The 12,011-nt window shown below is 41.3% G+C and overlaps 1 protein-coding gene across 9 annotated transcripts in view; it reads left to right on the top strand.

The window, feature by feature from the left end:
• Positions 1-1,341: 1,341 nt before the first annotated feature.
• CTPS1 (CTP synthase 1) overlaps positions 1,342-12,011 on the top strand; it is a 19,395-nt gene continuing 8,725 nt past the window's right edge. The window contains exons 1-11 of one of the 9 annotated variants that reach the window (XM_083750779.1): positions 1,342-1,566; positions 2,945-3,070; positions 4,665-4,842; positions 5,095-5,265; positions 6,299-6,399; positions 7,500-7,616; positions 8,648-8,731; positions 8,967-9,047; positions 9,373-9,524; positions 10,385-10,517; positions 11,770-11,858. In XM_083750779.1, the coding sequence (XP_083606905.1) occupies positions 4,677-4,842; positions 5,095-5,265; positions 6,299-6,399; positions 7,500-7,616; positions 8,648-8,731; positions 8,967-9,047; positions 9,373-9,524; positions 10,385-10,517; positions 11,770-11,858 (1,094 nt within the window). In that variant the 5' untranslated portion in view covers positions 1,342-1,566; positions 2,945-3,070; positions 4,665-4,676. Of the gene's footprint in view, positions 1,567-1,602; positions 2,452-2,728; positions 2,832-2,944; positions 3,071-4,664; positions 4,843-5,094; positions 5,266-6,298; positions 6,400-7,499; positions 7,617-8,647; positions 8,732-8,966; positions 9,048-9,372; positions 9,525-10,384; positions 10,518-11,769; positions 11,859-12,011 lie in introns of those variants that run through there. The other 8 variants (XM_083750783.1, XM_083750782.1, XM_083750781.1 and 5 more) reach the window with 8 other exon arrangements.

The following is a 12,011-nucleotide window of genomic DNA, read 5'->3' as shown; positions in this document are numbered from 1 at the left end:
TTTTGGTATCTGAAGAAGTGTGCATGCACACGAAAGCTCATACCAAGAACTGACTTAGTTGGTCTTTAAGGTGCTACTGGAAGGCATGTTTACTACACGAGCTTAATGAGACAGCCCTCGTGTACAGGCTAACAATGGCAACAGAAAGCTACAACACAAAAGGAAAAGGGGAGGGAAGAGGAAAGCCTGCTGCAAAGGACCAGCGTGAATGATCAGGAGCCCAATGAAGCTTGTTACTCAGCCATGTCAATGGATTGGGCCCTGTTTCCCATGCCTCCCTCTGCTGTACATACCCTCTCTGATGCCTGGCCACACCTGAAGGTTGGAAGTGGCTGTGCTACAGTTGCATGGCCAAATATGCAGTGAGCAAGGGTTGTTCAGGAGGATTTCAGACAACCAAAGCAGCAGCAAGCCTGTGCCAGCTTACCAGGAAGCAAGCCTTTGCGCAACGCAGTAGAACACACGTCTCTTTAGACAGAGGTGCCAACTTGAATAAAAAATTGGGGTGGGGAGAGCCCACATAAGTGTCATCCTGCAGAACTGGTACGCGACACACACACACCATTTGGGCAGCAATGCCCATTAACTTGGGGGTGGGCGGCAGCCCCCTCAAATATTTTATTGTTGTTGTTTAGTCGTTTAGTCGTGTCCGACTCTTCATGACCCCATGGACCAGAGCATGCCAGGCACTCCGGTCTTCCACTGCCTCCCGCAGTTTGGTCAAACTCATGCTGGTAGCTTCGAGAACACTGTCCAACCATCTCGTCCTCTGTCGTCCCCTTCTCCTTGTGCCCTCAATCTTTCCCAACATCAGGGTCTTTTCCAGGGAGCCTTCTCTTCTCATGAGGTGGCCAAAGTATTGGAGTCTCGGCTTCACAATCTGTCCTTCCAGTGAGCACTCAGGGCTGATTTCCTTCAGAATGGAGAGGTTTGATCTTCTTGCAGTCCATGGGACTCTCAAGAGTCTCCTCCAGCACCATAATTCAAAAGCATCAATTCTTCTGCTATCAGCCTTCTTTATGGTCCAGCTCTCACTTCCATACATCACTACTGGGAAAAATATAAAAATATTTTATTGGGAGCCCCTAAAGGACCTCGTCCCCTAGGATCCGGCTCCTATGTCCACAGACCTGCATACGATCACGAGCCTGTGGCTCATCCTCGGCGCCCATCGAACGCACAGCACATGCAATTCATTCATTCATTCATTCACGCACTCACTCACTCCATTCATTCTCGGCCCGCCCGCCCTTCTCCCCGCCCCTTGTCAAGCCCCAGCTAATCAGAAGCGAGCCCAGAGAAGAAGGCGGGCGGACAGCTCGCGCCAAGCTCTGCGCAGGCGCACTTCCTCATGAAAATATGCTTATGTATACATGCTCTGGAGCCCGCCGGCGTCTGGCTCCTCCTCTTCCTCCCTGCTCTTTCCCCATCCCCATCCCATGTGTTCTAACCGCGCGGTGCCGGCTTCACGCGCTCGTGGCGCTGCTTCCCCCTCCTCCGGTTCCGGCCTCGAGAGATTCGGCGCAGGCGAGGCGGGCGGGCCGTTTTTCCTCCTCGGCTTCGCGGGTGAGGGGAGCGCGAGGGGGAAACGGCCGTTAAAAGGGGCGGGGGCAAAGCGCGCGCGCGTGCATGTCGTGGCTGGGGAGGGGTCGCGGGGCGCGAGCTTCGAGGCTGCCGCGTGAGGAGGCGGCCAAACTGTCGGGGACCCCCCCCCCGCCAGAAAGGAGAGTCGAGGGGGGAAGGCGGTTAGACTGAGCTGAGGAGAAGGGCGAGCGAAAGGGGTCGCCTCTTTCCCTCGGCCAAACCCTCCCCATAGGCTGCCTCGTCTGTGGGGTCGTCCCTCTCTTTCAAGGGGGCTGCCTCCGTCCTTTGCGTACCACAGATGCTCAGCGATGCTGGATTTTTTTTGGGGGGGGGGAAGGGTGGGCGTTGGAGTCCAGAGACGACCCCTCCCAAAATAAATCCTCAGCAGACGGATCAGGAGAGCTCCCCCCCCCCCCAATGCAGAAGAGGTGGCTTTGCCCCGTATTTAGATACATGTCAGGGAAGGAGCTGAAGCATCATGAAGCCCAGTTGTGTCAGATTATCTAACTGCCCCACAGTTGGTGCTGGTTTTTGGTCAGCATGGCCTAGAGAGGTGGAAGTGTTGGCTCTAGGAATGGCAGAGACCCAGGTTCAAATTCTCGGAGCTCCCCCCTCCCATGAAGGTTTACTTTCTCTGACAACCTGATATGCCTTGCAGGGTTGTTGAGAGGATAAAAGGTGTGCTTGCTTGGAGGAAAGGTAAAAAAAATATATAGTACGCCCCCTTCCTTCTTTTTTCTTCTTCTTGTTTCCCCTCTCTTGTAAAGAAAGGCCTCTGATCCCATCCTCAGTTGAATTCTGTGCCTCAAGATGTTCCTATTAATGATGTGCATTCCAGCCATACCCTAAATTGGGGTGATATTGCTGGTAATATTTCAAAACTTAAATGAGGATTATATGTTTTACCCTTTTATCTGATTGAGATTTTTTTGGTTCTTATTGATCTTCTCTTTCCCTGGTCTCTTTCCTTCCACCCTCCCCTGCCCCAATTAATTTTTTCCCTACAATTCTTGCAATATTTATGTGTGTGGGGCAAAAACAATGGAATGTGCCAGGAGAGGCATCAAATGTGCTGGATATGACATGCATTCCAACTAAATGTACCCTGGTAGCTTTTCCAAAACTTTTTATTTCTTATGAACAGATGAAGTAATCTTTAGACTTCCCGCATCCCTGTGTTTGCTGCAATAGACAAACAGAATTGCTATGTTGTAAGTTTCATCAAATGCAAGTAGGCTGTGGACTGTGTAAGCTGATACGTTTGTTTATGGCACTTTTACTATACAGTACTGTCCTTCCAAGGACTCTGGGATAATGTAAGTGGTTCATCTCTTTTCATTTTATCCTTGCAATGAATTAGTGACCAATGCAGGATCATCCAGAGGAACCATATCTCTCCGTTCTAGTCTAAGAAGCTAACCACCCTGCCACACTGGAACTTTCTTTTCCCACAGGAGTAGCCACGTCTCTTACATCAGTTGTCAAGGTATCTGGCTCTTAAAAGATTGAACACATTTATTATGGCATAAGCTGTTGTGGACTAATGTTGATTTCATCAGATGCAATGTAGTCCACAGAAACTTGTGCCATGATACATTTATTAGTTTTTAAGGCTATTCATTCCGTTTGCTGTTGCTTGTGACTTAAGACACAATATGCTGGATTTTATGGTGATGCAAGAGTCCTTTTGGCCCCACCCAGTCACATTACCACTATCATACATTTATATTCTTCTCCCTAATTCCATGCTGGAGGACACTGAACTGGCAGCAGTGGAGGAATTATGTCTACCAGAATGCCTCTTCAGAGATCTTACCGAGGTCAACCCCAAACTCTGCAAAATCATGCCAGGGCTTTTAATCTGTGAAGATTTTCCTTTTTTGAAAGCACTGCTGGATGTTCCTACTAGTTTATACACTATTGTTTTATTATTTTTGTTTTTATTCAGATTCTAAATTTTATTTTGTAAGCAACCTTAATTTTTAAATATATATCAAAGGTGGATTAGAAATTAATAGCATAAATAAATGACCGATGGCTTCCATCCCTGTCTGTCTTTCCTTTATGATTTATTCTCCTGCTTACGCAGAACAAGACATATTTATGATTTGCTGTCTGACTGTTCCTTTAAGCAAGGCATACACTATAAATGTGAGTAGTGGGTTTTATGAGGTTAATTATAGGTAAAAGAATGTGGTACATTAACTTTTAAATGGAGTTAGAAGTTTTGCATACAGTTGTTCCTGTTATGCACTGTGAAGAGTCAGTGTAGTTTGTATCAAATTTGTCTCTAAAATTCTGGGAACTTGGAAGTCAATATCCTATTTTTAGATGGACTGCCCGTTTGCTTTGGCTGTTGCAAGTTATTCTACTTTTCACTGGTAGCTACATTATTATATTTATAGACTGCTATCAATATGCCGGGTGCGTTGTGGTTTAATTTTTACTCTGCCTGCCAAAAAAGTACACAAAGCTTACATAAAACCAATACAAAACAAAGTAAGTTTCAAAATATATTAAACATCGTGAAAATGCAGAAATACAATTTAAAATGGAAACAAAATGACCAGTGAAACCATACAACAGTTAAAGCAAAAAGTGGTTTTAAAAGCAGCAGAATACACAGTACAATCAACATTATAAGAAAACCTTCTTCATTACAGAATACTCAGATGTAAATCCTGTTGACTTCAATGGGGCTTACTATATAGGAAGGTGTGTCTAGAATTGCTCCCTAAGGCAATAAGGGGATGGAATTAAATGTATAAATTAAGCCTAGAGTGTAACAACAACATCCAAATGGAAAATAAAGTTTAAAGTATAATTGTTCTGTCTTTATTAGTTTTAATTGGACAAAGTTCACAGAAATAAATTGGTTAAAAGATCTTTCACATACCATTGACAGTTTTGTGCAGGTGGTGTTAGTGTATTTATTCTGTAAAAACTTAAAACATTTTCTGTTTCATTTCCATGTTTCCATGTTTGGATTTAAGTACAACACCATTGTTCTAGTATCTAGGCAGAGATTATTATTATTATTATTACTGTGTTGTCAAATTAATTTTTCTTTTCTTTTCCAGGTATTAAAACAAATGAAGTACATTCTGGTAACAGGTGGTGTTATCTCTGGGATTGGGAAAGGAATAATTGCTAGCAGCGTTGGGACAATCCTCAAATCATGTGGCTTGCATGTAACTTCAATTAAAATTGACCCATACATTAACATTGATGCAGGCACCTTTTCTCCTTATGAGCATGGTAAGATGGAGAGAAAGAGCAAACTTTTAAACATTAAGAATAAAATAATGCTGAGGATGTTTTGAGGGATGGTGGTGTATAATTGCACTCTGACTGTTGCATTGGGGTGAGGGTTTGGAATTGCCAGTGCTATAGATGGAGTTGGTGACAACTTTTTTAGGGTATAATATAGAAATACTGGTTAGTATTTGTAGGGAAGAAGGTAGTTACTGCTTCAAGCAAGTCTAACTTATGCATGTCACTTGGTTTTAGGTGAAGTGTTTGTGTTGGATGACGGAGGGGAAGTGGATTTGGATCTGGGCAACTATGAACGCTTTCTTGATATCCGACTCACGAAAGACAATAATCTGACCACAGGGAAGATATATCAGTATGTCATCAACAAAGAAAGGAAGGGAGACTATCTTGGGAAAACAGTTCAAGGTAGGATATTCAAACTGGGTTCACTTGGCTTTAATAGAGGTCAGCATATCACTGTTTCCAGTATTACGACAGGCCTTGTGCCTTTTGAAACGCGAAGGCAATGATTGGTTCTCTGTGTACTTCAGCTGAATGCCGTTCTTATCTGTACCTGGCAAAGATGGGCATGTTCACATTTATCCCTTCTGCCCATTCATTCTTGACTCTCTTGGTGGCATGCACAGTTGAGAAAAGTATACAAATAATTCTAAAAATAAGGCATGACAACACTTGATATATACATATATATGGACAATATATAAATCGTTGTTATGCTGTGGTTTGGCTTGTGAAGTTCAAATTGATCGTTTATGTTGTTTGCTGACCTAAAATATCTCTCGGTTGATTCATATTATTGTCAGTATTTCTACTGTTTGGAACAGGAGTGGCAACTTCATGGGAACAATGTGTTTGGGACAAGGCTATGGTAATTCCTACGTCATCTGGGTATTAGGAATATTGAGAGGGGAACTAAATCAGTATATTAATGAAAATGTATAAAGTATATAAAAGAAAAATATACCATATTTACATGAATCTAATGCACCTTTGAATTTAATGCACATCTCAATTTTTGAAACCAAAGAAGTTTTTGCTGGTGCCATCAAATCTAATGCACACCCTAATTTGGCCAAAAAAGGTGTGCAATAAATTTGGGTAAATATGGTACATAGTAGTCCTGGTTCTTGGTAACAGTTTTCCAGTGGCAGGGTCTGCTTATTTTAAACAAATATAAAAGAAGAGTAATCTGTGTTGAGAGGGTTCTAAAACTAATACATAAGCTGAATAGTAGGATTTCAGCCCTAGTCATGTTATGTGCAAGTCACAACAAATATCTGTTGATTAATAGGGCACTGCTCTGTGTTGGAGCATGTGAACTCTAAGATACTGGTTTTATTATTGTTTTTAGTTTGAAAATGGACAAATGTATTCCAAACACTTCTCCTCTCCTCTCCTCTCCTCTCCTCTCCTCTTCTCTTCTTGTCTCGTTTTGCAGTTGTACCCCACATTACAGATGCTATCCAGGAGTGGGTAATGAGACAAGCACGAATCCCAGTAGATGATGATGGCATAGAACCTCAAGTTTGTGTGATTGAGGTTGGTATCCATGATGCACAGGTTAAAGGCTGAATGTTGATGTGTCTTGCTAAACCATAGTGTATTGCAGTGTGGGTGAGCTGTAGGAAGGTTGTGCCTGATGCTTATTCTCTTTCTCACTTGGCCATTGTTTTTCATGCTGGCTTGTTTCAGACAAACCATAGTTAACATTAACAGTATTCTTCTATTTTGGATGAAACAACAAAGCAAAAGTGTAAGTGAAAATTTCTGATCTCTTCCTCCTTGTGTGGGAGGAGTAGGGGGGATAGGTGGCATACGAGCCCAAGATTTGCTGCAGCTTGTTCTGGTCATCAGTTTGCAGTAATCCATGTATTTTTTAGAGTAACATGCAAATTTGGCCAAAAGAGTTGTATCTAATTTTAGTCATACTTGGAATGGACTCGTTGAAATTAACAAACATGACTAACCTAGCTCTATTAAGTCCAGTGAGTCTACTCCGAGTAAAACGTAGATGGATGCAACCCAATATCTTTTTAGGAAATGTCATATATTGATAGTACTCTGGTTAGAATTCTGATAGGGCCATTTGAGAGAGTGTCAACAATTCCCTCCCTCCTTTTAGCAAATTCTATCTTTGTTCACCTAAGGATTTGTTTGCATTAAAGTAGCCTTTCCACCCTTGAGAGAGCAAAACCTTTCATATGTTCTCCAGATAACATATAGCGCTAATTTTCTGCGAAGATTTTGTTTGCAGTCACAGAATATGGAGGAAATTTAAAAGAAAAAATATTGGTTGGGACAACTGGAAATGTGAAAGTGTCAAACACCTAATTGTTCTGGGTTGATCTTGCTTGGTTGGCAAACACTTCTATTTGAATCCAGGCTGAATGAGTTGAACTTTAGTTTCATTCAAAGAACTGGGATAGGATAGTTAGTTATTGCTTAGTACCCATTGAAATAAATGAAATTGAAGTGGAGGTAATTTAGTCTGGATCCAACCTATGGCTTGCATCATCCAGCATCTTATTACATAGCATACTTTGAGGTGAACCACCGATAGTTATACAGAGTGACATTGACACTGTCTTTGTGTTCTAAAAACAGAGTATGGTGCTTAATTCTAGATCTCTCTGTTTTAGCTTGGAGGAACTGTAGGAGACATTGAAAGTATGCCCTTCATCGAGGCATTCCGCCAATTTCAATTCAAAGTCAAGCGGGAAAAGTTTTGTAATATTCATGTCAGTCTGGTACCACAGGTAAGGTCTTACTGTTTTTTAATGATGTTGCTCCATCTCAGATGATTAGAAGTGTGTCCTTGTAAATGGGAAATGAAATTGGCATTTTTTTTAGCATTATGAACACCAGTACTTAAAAAAAAATAGTGTGTCCTTGGAAATGGGAAATGAAATTGGCATTTTTTTTTAGCATTATGAACACCAGTACTTAAAAAAAATAGTATGAAAAAAGGCCTAAAGGCAAAAATATGAAGTAAAATATAGCAATTCAGGCAATATTCATATGTTGTGAAATGCAAACACTAGTTGATGTTTGTATCAAATTGCATAGATTATCTCTGGAGAAGTAACCTGAATTTACCAGGCACTACCTAAATTGTCCTGTACAGGTTTACGTGGAAGTACTTCCTATGTTCAATGGGTCTTCCCCCTTTTACATGATTTATATTGCAGCTTTGGCATCTCAGATATGACTTTTTCACTTGATATAGTCATCATAACAATTAGGTTGCAAAATCCTATATACGGTATTAAATCCTTTCGGAAATGGTAGGAGCTACTGCCACATAAACATTTCTTTTTATGTCAGCTTTTTGTGGCAAGGTTGCTATCATATAGTTGATTACTCAAGTATTTAATATCCAGTAAGAAATCACTGGTTTCTGAAATAATGTAAGTATATATCTTAGTATATGGCCATGACATTGATAGCTTCTTCCATTTGAATTGTAATAAATTTAGTGGAGCCTTACTTGTATGCATAGAAAAATGCCCAAAACTCCTGTGAGTTTTGTTCATCGAAATAGAAGCATTAAATCATGTTTCTGAAAGTATCTGATAAGGAATTAATCAGTATAGGCACATTTAATACTAAATTGTTCAGCATGCCTTATTATAGCATGTGAAGCTGTCTTCTAATGATGTTCAGATAAAATTAATTTTACATTATTCTGGATGATGGCTGTATATATTGCTGCAGTACATAATAATTTGGAGGCTGTAGATTTGACACACTGTCTTCTCATACATATTTCTTGATGCTTGTGTGCTAGCCAAGCTCTACAGGAGAACAGAAGACAAAACCCACCCAGAATAGTGTTCGTGAACTTCGGGGTCTTGGTCTCTCACCAGATCTGGTAAGTTTGCTGTGGCATGTAGAAATCATACTCGGCTGGTTTTATAGAAGTTTTCAAATGTCATAAGTCATGGGGTGGAGAGAGTTGTTTTAAATGATGCCATATCGACAAATAGCCATGAAGCATTTTGTTTGCAGAAGGCTACAAGGCATATTTCATTAACCTACCAAGTGCTAAAGGTTAGGTTTATAACCTGGTGCAGTATAGTTTGATAACTTACTGTTTTCATTCCTAGATTGTATGCAGATGCTCCACGCCTCTAGATACCTCAGTAAAAGAGAAGATTTCCATGTTCTGTCATGTAGAACCAGAACAGGTAAAAATTGTTTAAATGTATGTGTTTTGATACCGTTGGCACATTTATTTGTGTACAGTCGTACCTCTGCGCGTGTGCGCAGAAGCGGTCCTCCTGTTGCAAAAACTTCGGGATACGGCCGGACCTCCTGTTCGCAACCAGAGGTGCCACTGTACTTAGGTCATAGATCTGGTCTGTGCATGTAGCAAAATCTTCCCTTTGCAATATACAGCATATAAAGTCCCCCCACCCCCCAATAAAAAATAAAAAATCTTCCCAGGTACTAGAGCTGTGTATTATGCACATCATAATTGTGACAGTGAGTATTCTTTCTCTTACTGAACAGGTAATTTGTGTTCATGATGTCTCTTCCATCTATCGGGTACCTCTTTTGCTAGAGGAGCAAGGGGTGGTTGATTATTTCCGACACCGGCTTGACCTTCCCATTGAAAAGCAGCCTAGGAGAATGCTCATGAAATGGAAGGAGATGGCTGACAGGTGAGCTCGCTCGTAGGAAGCAACTGTGCTATTCTGACCTACTGTGTTAGCAGAGGAGTGGCTAGGAGGAGAGCTTGTTTCCTTAGCCCTCCTGAGCTCCAGAGTATTTTGGCAAGAATAGATTCTCTTCCTAACTATTCACCCACAGAAAAAACTGTAGATAAATCTTTTTACAGGTACAGTAAGTTAGAACTTGGCAAATTTTGCTGTAGACTAGTTCCTGTGTTAACCTTTATAGTTTTATCTTAACTGGACTGAAGTAGCTATAATATGTGGATGAGTACTTAGAATCATAGAGCTGGAAGGGACACCACAGGTCATCTAGTCCAACCCCCTGCAATGCAGGAATCTCAGCTAAAACATCCATGACAGATGCCCATCCAAACCTTTGCTTAAAAACCTCCAGTAAAGGGAATTAAGGGAAAGATTTAAACTTAATTAAGGCTACAGTCCTGTACCACTAAGGTGGGAGTATGCCCCATTGAGCCCAATGGGATGTTTCTCAGTAGACATGCCTTCATGTAGAGAAGCCTAAAAAAACCCCCGTTATCCCCATATCTTCATTCTGTAGTGGTAGAATCAATTTTGCAACCTCAGGGATCTACCATCTTATTATTTGCATATATAGACGAGGCCTGAGAATTCTCGTGCTGAATCATATTATTCATTCAACATTTGGCTTTGTATGCCTGGGCTCTAAACATATACAATATTGCATATGTGCTGCCAAAGCGAGAGGCTGCTTGATCATGCAGGTCTGATCTTTTAACTAATTATTTTAGCTAATAGTATATAGTTTGCGCTTTTAAAGGTTAAAGATAGAAGATACAGTGTTGTGCTTTTTTGTTTTGTTCACACAGATATGATCGCTTATTGGAGACCTGCTCTATTGCTCTTGTTGGCAAATACACAAAGTTTTCAGATTCCTATGCTTCTGTCATCAAAGCTTTGGAACATTCTGCCCTGGCTATCAATCACAAGCTTGAGATCAAGGTATGCTTTTCCACTAGCCCCAGCAGAATCGCTGTCTTCTCTGGATTCATGTTTAAAGCAAAGAGCAGCAATAAACAGGATGTACTTTCCTGTTTGAGAATGGTGCTTCAGCAGCAGCCAAGGTGCCAATATTTCCAGCCCAAAAATACTCATGCTGTATTTAGAAAAAAACACAATCCATTTAATGTTACATTCAAGCAGCACTGAGGATAACAAAGCTTACTAACCTGCTGCTACTTGCATAGCCATTGGACATAATTGGTGGTAGAAGCATAGTGGTGATGCTGTTTTGAATCCCCAGCTGGGTACTCTTACTTTCCAGGGGACAAAAGATTTTGGGAAGCTTGCCATATAAAATATATTGAAGGGGAAAGAGGCCATCCATTCTTCTCTTGCCCCCCACAAAAGTGGATAGGAACGTCACTAAGCAGAATATAGGTTTTGTTTACTTTAAGCAGCAATTCAGATCTAGAAACTACAGGGGAAGGGTAGGCAGCCTGGTGCCCTTCAGAAGTTCTGGGCTACATCATCAGCCTCAGTCAGCATGGTCAATGGTGAAGGATGATGAGATTTCAGGTCCACAATGTCTGGAGGGATACGGTTTGCTGCTATAGAAATTCAAAACCCTCTTGGAAGAGATCATGCATGTAATGTGACACCTCGAAACCTCCATCTTTGGAGCTTCAGAGCAAACAGAAGACAACAGTTGTCATGATGGCAGAAGCCCTCCACCAAGTGGAAGGCTCTTGAAGTGTTTCAGCCTATGTGGATGTCTTCCTTCACAAACTGTTGGATTATCTGATGTTTCAGAAAAGATTGTTTGCATCCCACCCATCCTTCTCTCTTGCATTTCTTACTATACCCAGAAGCAGACTCTGCACCTGGAGACTAGGCCTCCAATTCTAGAGCGCCAAGGGTATTGGAGAGGGGTGGTGGAGGCCCTGTTGGCTCCAAACAGTAAAGATTTGTGAACAGAACAATAAATTGACCATCAAAAATAACATCTGTTTTACAATTTTTTGATGGGTGCAAAAATTCCGTGCTTCACTAATTGGAACAGTTGTGTCATACGTAGTTTTGGGGAAACAAAAAGAAATATTTGTCAATGTCTTCAGATAGTGTTTGATCTGGTTGTATAATAATAATACAAGCAGTGAGGGAGGGGAGAAGCTTTTTGCTCCAATGATCTAAAAAAGTGGTACCTCTGATTTTGCTTTAATCTCATGTTTTTTAAAAATGGATTTCTTCCTAGTACATTGATTCTGCTGACTTGGAACCAGCTACTCTCCAAGAAGAACCTGTTCGATACCATGAGGCCTGGCAGAAACTCTGCAGTGCTGAGTAAGGCATACATAACCTTGCTTTCCTCCTTGAGACGCAGTGACTCCTACTGGCATCATTCTAGGCTTCTTTTATTGTTCCCTGGCTGGCTCAGTATTCTAGTCTGGCTGGGCCTGTTTATATAGAGTGAGAGTGGTCGTTTTCCTTTTTATC

Source organism: Podarcis gaigeae (assembly GCF_964106915.1).
Source record: "Podarcis gaigeae genome assembly, chromosome: 8".
NCBI lineage: Eukaryota > Metazoa > Chordata > Lepidosauria > Squamata > Lacertidae > Podarcis > Podarcis gaigeae.
The sequence above is the reverse complement of the archived record's forward strand: the minus strand, read 5'-3'. Positions and strand labels throughout refer to the sequence as shown.